Raw genomic sequence first — 6,000 nt, 5'->3', positions numbered from 1 at the left:
CCCACTCCCGTAAACATTGCGATACAAACTCTTCACCAAATTTTATGAGAATGTTGCAAAGAACAGCTCTGTGACACCTCAGGACAGGGCTTCCCTGCCCCCTCTCCAGGCTTACAGATGGGTCAGTGGTATTGATCCCATCTCATCCTGCATGCAAACAGACTCCGCTCCCATAATTTCCCCATGCCGGAGGCACACGAGTCGGCAGGTATGCATACAAAAAATGGATTGAAAAAGGAAAGGAAAGGGGGGGAAAAAAAAGAAAGAAAAGTCTTTCTTGTTAAAGCCTATCGTCCTAGAAGGAATCCATTGCTTTGAATTCACTTAAGGCCTGTACCGGCGAAATGTGTTTCTTCTGAGACCCTCGCCTAACTCGCGTCTGGAATTCTTCAGGCTTTTCTCTCTTCACAAGGGGCTTCTTCTCCGGAGCCTTCATCTTCCAAGACACAACAGGGGAGTTGACAGCTGCTGTCCCATAGACCTTCTGGTATTTGGTCGAGGCCACATAGGAGGCTTTCACGGTGAGAACAACAGCATTCATCAGGTTTTTCGCTGCCTGGATGAGTGATGTAGCGCTGTCCAGCTAGAGTGAGATACACATGGGTTAGTCAAGGCACAACATTCACAAGATGGTGGTGCAAGTTCACAGTTAAAACAAAGCTTTGCTTGTGCAACTATACAGCACTGCCCCCAAAGGAGCAAATGACTACGTGGTAAGGTGAATAGGACATAAAACAGTCATCTATCTTCTCCCAAGGTAAAAAGGAAAAAAAAAAAAAAAAGGTTACTCTATGATGCATAATTTATTAAAGTCCAGGTACCTCTAAAGCAAAACTCTCTCTCTTTTGAGCACATAAGAATTCCAATGTTAACAAAAGTTTTTCAAAGTAGAGTATCTCATATTACTACATTAGGCTGATTGGTAATAGACACATTCACTCAAATGTTTGAAAAGCATTTGGCAGACACTGAAGAACTAAAGGTATTGGGGTTACATTGTAATTGTATGCCTCCCCCAGCCGAAGTATACATCTATTTATAGATTATTTCTCCATCTTCAGTTTAGGATTGGTAGGGATGCAGGCAGCGAAGCAGAGGAACACCCGTGGGTGTTCTGGCTTTTGCTTAAGTGTTTATTAAGCTTGAGTATCCATTTACCTATTCCCAGTTCTTGAATATACCTCTTATAAGAATATCAATAATTGTGCCAGGCTGTTGTAGGTCAGGGAGACCCCGGGTCCAGGTGTTAATGAAATATTGATTTAGCACTGTGTGCCAAACACCATTGTAGTTTCCCGTTTAACTCTCACAACAATCTATGAAGTGGCAATTATTGTCATTGCATGCGCCAGTCCTCTTTTTACAAAATAGCAAAGGTCTAGTAACCTCCATGGTTTTATGCAGCGTAAGTGATGAAGTCTCACAGACTGTATTACTGTACCATACTGCCACGCTGCTGGGCAGGATATTTTCAAAAACATTATGACAACTCAGAGCAGAGTAGGTATAGAAGCTCATCCCCAGACCCTCAGGCCAGGGATTTTTTAAGGCTATCTCTCTTCTGCTTTTAGCTAGACAGTGTGGTACTGTAGGCTAGACCAGTGGTCGGCAAACCACGGCTCACGAGCCACATGCGGTTCTTTGGCCCCTTGAGTGTGGCTCTTCCACAAAATACCACGTGCGGGCATGCACGTACAGTGCGATTGAAACTTCATGGCCCATGCGCAGAAGTCGGTTTTCGGCTCTCAAAAGAAATTTCAATCGTTGTACTGTTGATATTTGGCTCTGTTGACTAATGAGTATGCCGACTACTGGGCTAGACCATTCAATATGTTTCAGCCTTCTTTTTCCTTTACTTCCTGAACCATAGATGCTGGAAAATATCAAAACTTCATTTCCCAGACTCCCTTTCAGCCAAAATCTTACATGTAACCCAGTGAAGGGAAAGAAATAACAGCTGGACTGAAAATAGGACTCTAGCCTCAGGGACGCTTAAGCATAGTTTGATTGATCATCCAACTTCTTGTAATATCAACTAAGGAAATGTATCCATTACAGTTAGATGAGGGATCCAAGGATGTTCCTAAGGAATGTGGTTCCCAGTTGTTGTACGACTTGCAATTGATGGACTGTAGCTGCGTTAGAGAATTGAAAGCCAGGCCTTCAACCTTCTGGGTACAAGATGAGTAGCAAAGGGTTCAAACACAGGGACCCCAAATGCTGTGACTTCCCTGTGTGATGCAACCTGCACTCACTTTAGCTTCCTGTCATTTCTTGAGACCAAAGTGTGTCCCTAGTTGTGATCAGGAACACGCTGGCCCCTCTCCATAATTAAGGTTAAATAAAATAATGCTGAGTTAAGAAAAGTATTTTATGACAAATGAACTCAATTCTTCCAACAACAACAAAAACAACAAAACCCATAGAGTCAAATAATTGGGGGTTAAAGATGTTTTCTGTGTGTGAATTTTTTGAAATACCATAGAAGTGAGGTTTCACCAATGGGGGGGGGGGATTAAATGTAATTATTACATTGACCTTGACCTCAGTATAATGTAAAGAAGTAAAGTGATTTGTGGATTAGAGCCCTGATTCAGTAAATATTATAATTGACTTACTTTGTGAATTAAATCAACCAAATGGGTAGTGTAACTACTTCCTTTACCACTCTGGTACACTGTACAAGATACACACATACCAAAATAACTGCTTAACCCAGACTGTTTTAGTTCACACAGCCTAAATTCTTACAGCTAGCTAGGGAAAAGAATAGTCTAGATTATTCATGTTAAAAGAAGAGGCTAAATGTGGGTTAGTGCAGTGGTTCTCAAAGAACAGTCTGGGAACCAGCCAGATCAGCATCACCTGGGAACCTGTTAGAAATGCAATTCCTCAGGCCCATGCAAAACTCTGATTTTATAAACTTTCAATCCAGGGGATTCCGATGCATGAAAAAAAGTTGAGAGTCACTGAATTAATGAAACCCATAAACTATGGGAAGTTTTATTGCATCTAATGAGTTCAGGACTTTCAACGTGCGTGAATTTGGTAACATCATAGCCAGTTATCTGACTGAATTTCATTTTTTCATCTTTTTTTTTTAATACTCCCAGGTAGAAGTATAAATAACTAAGGAAAGAGATATGATAGTAATTAATGTTGGGACAATTAGAAGATCAGTCATGCTTCCTTAAGCTAGATACTATGCCCCTTGGCCAATTGACGGTTTCCTATAAGCCAGTCAGGTATCAAAAATCAGTAATAATCATTCGTAAAGTTAGTTAATTCTATTGTGTGCTGTGGGTAAAGAGAGGGTGAAATGATATAATAGTAGGGGATAACTATTCACCCACTTGAGTGAATAGTTATAAGTACAATGAGAATTTGTTTTATTTAAAAATAGGTCTCCCTAATGCTTGTCCAAAAAAGCACTGAGACCTGGTTTCCAAGTGGCACATTTTGCTAAAAAGTTCACTTCCTTAAAAAAAAAAAAAAAAAAAAAGCATGAAAAAGAGTAAAGCTACATGGCCAGGAGATTTTTTTTAATACAAGGTTTTGAAAAACTTATTTAACATAATTGCATTCTATGTTGTGATTTATACCGTAACCCTGGCATTTTCAAACAAGACATGCAAATGATTCTGTACAAAGTTTTAATAATAATAACCAACATTGATTGAGCAATTAGCAGGTGCTTGGCTTTGCCTTAGTCCTTTTAATTAAATTGCATGATTTAAGTTTCAAAAAACCTTGAAGTAGGAACTTTCATTACTCTCATTTTACAAGTTAGCTTAGCAAGGTAATCTAACTTGCCCCTGCAGTAACTGGCAAAGCAGAGATTAGAACGGTACTCTCTCTCTCCAAAGCCCACCATCTGTACCACTACACAACTTCTCTGAAGCATCCTTTAACCTCCAGGGTCTTGTTTTTCTAGTGACTATCTGTCATTCAAATGAACCTGTCTCAATTATTACCTCTGTCTGGGTGACACTCTCTCCTTTAAACCTGTGAACAACTTGTAAACATCAGACTACATCTGGTCTGTGATTTTCAGTCTCATCCTCAGAGCCTGAATTCTTTATAACGGGATCTCCTGGCCCCAGTTGTGCTCCTGCTCAGCCCTTCCCTGTCTTTCCTAGCGTCAAGATCTGTCTCCCTGCCTTGGATTCTCCCTCTTGGTGGCAGTGGCTGGAATCTGAGACCTGCAGGTTTCTCTCTCACTTGCTTAGCTTCTCTGAAGCACGTTCACTACACAGCTGTAAGGACTGGTTGTACCCTCGTTGGTGTTCTTTGCCTTTACCTGGGCTGGTTGTGCTAGCTTTAAAATAGCCTCAAAAGTGGACCAATCACAGCTGTTCCTCATGCTGGCCTGCATAGACACTGGCCTTTTCTGCAAAAAGAGACACATTTTCCCTGCTTAAGGGCCTTTCTATTCCTATAAGACGTTCCACTTAGTTCCTGTATCTAGTCTAAGAGACACTGCTAATTTTCATCCACTCTTAAAAATAAGAGCCTACATTTAGCAAATGCAACCATGAGCCAGTCTCTGGACCAGCTCCCTGAGAATCCTTTTTCTTATTCAAGCTCACAACCACTCCTGACACAGGAAACACTCTTATGCTCCACTAGGATTTAGAGAGCCATGTAGCTTGTCCAGCATCACATTACAAATAAGAGGTGGAGAAGCCAAGATTTAAATCCAGCCAGCCTAATTCCAGAGCCCATGCGCTCACGGATGCTGCTTCCCAGAGCCACGTATGACAGAAGAATCCACAGTCCCCAAATCAAGTAGGCCGGGCTGGACTAATTCTCTCCATTCCAATTCGTAGGTGTCTGCTGTCCCTAACCAGAGAAATCAGGCTTCCCCTAATTCTGTCACTATTCTTTTAAAATATCAAAGTGCTATTTTAAAAAGGCAACAGATGTTTCTTCACATCTTGTTCTCTTGCAGTCCATGAAAAGCAAATGAGGCGGTGAGAGCTGTTTTACAGCCGTTTCAATGGGCTTTTTCTGCCTCTGCTGCCATTCTTATCTTCTTAACCCCACTCAACATCTAATGCATCTCTTTCCATATACCATTCTCGTTTTCTATTTTGAATAGAAAGAAAATACTAGAGGGAGAACTTTAATGAATTGTGATTCTGCCATTAATTGATATTTGTGCTGCCTAAGTCCTTATGTCAAAAGATGAAAAGGGCTTAACTCAAAATTTACACGATCATCTGAAGAGTTCTAAAACCCAGGTCTTAAGTTCCGTGCTATTTCATTAAGAAGAGGTTTACACTGCAAGAGGTGTTTCGTTTCCATAGAAACAACTGTGCCTGCATGACTCAACCACGATCTTTTAAATGAAAGTGCAACTACATTTCTTGAAACGTTGAATTCTCATTTACTCTTTACCCTGAAGCCTGTCACTCCATCTTTCTACCGACTTATTATTCATTCAAGTATTTCTTCAGACATCTAGTGCGTATCTATTTTCTGCCAAACACTGGGCTTCGAGTGTTGGGTGCACAGGCTCTGTGATAAGTGCTTTAGTAGGATGTCAAGTGCTAAAGGAACAGAGAGAATGGGGAATCTAGCTGGAGTCAGGTAGGGACAGGGTAGGAAAATAAAGTTTCATGGTGGTCAGGATATCTAGACTTGTTTTAATGAATGAAATAGAAGGTTGTTGGTGACTGAATGGATCGGCAATGAAGGACAGTTCTCAAATTTCTAGCTTATACAACTGGGTATGTATTGAGGCTCTTAACCCAGATGATAGAAATAAGAGGAAAAATGAGGTGGTACAATGCTAAGTTTAACTTTGGACTGATTGGATTTCAGGTATCTGTGTTACATGTAGTTATTAAAGGGACACTTGAAATTATGGAAGTGAAACTCAGGAAGCTAAATGTAATAAACCACATATTTGCTTATTTTGGACTCCCTCACAACTTCATGAACAGTGTCCTGTGTACTATAGGCATATACTTCATGTCAATTCTAATTTATTCTTCC

The 6,000-nt window shown here is 40.6% G+C and overlaps 1 protein-coding gene across 4 annotated transcripts in view; it reads right to left on the bottom strand.

Annotated features, from left to right (window-relative positions):
• Window positions 1-295: 295 nt before the first annotated feature.
• The window catches only part of CTNNA2 (catenin alpha 2), a gene marked incomplete at both ends in the record, with an annotated part of 1,062,955 nt that continues 1,057,250 nt past the window's right edge, over window positions 296-6,000 (bottom strand). For all 4 annotated transcript variants that reach the window (XM_079791896.1, XM_079791897.1, XM_079791898.1 and 1 more), the window contains one exon: window positions 296-583. In XM_079791896.1, coding sequence (XP_079648022.1) covers window positions 296-583 — 288 coding nt within the window. The remainder of the gene's footprint in view (window positions 584-6,000) is intronic.

This window comes from Cnephaeus nilssonii (assembly GCF_951640355.1).
Source record: "Cnephaeus nilssonii genome assembly, chromosome: 15".
Taxonomy (NCBI): domain Eukaryota; kingdom Metazoa; phylum Chordata; class Mammalia; order Chiroptera; family Vespertilionidae; genus Cnephaeus; species Cnephaeus nilssonii.
This window is presented reverse-complemented; position numbering and strand designations above follow the sequence as displayed.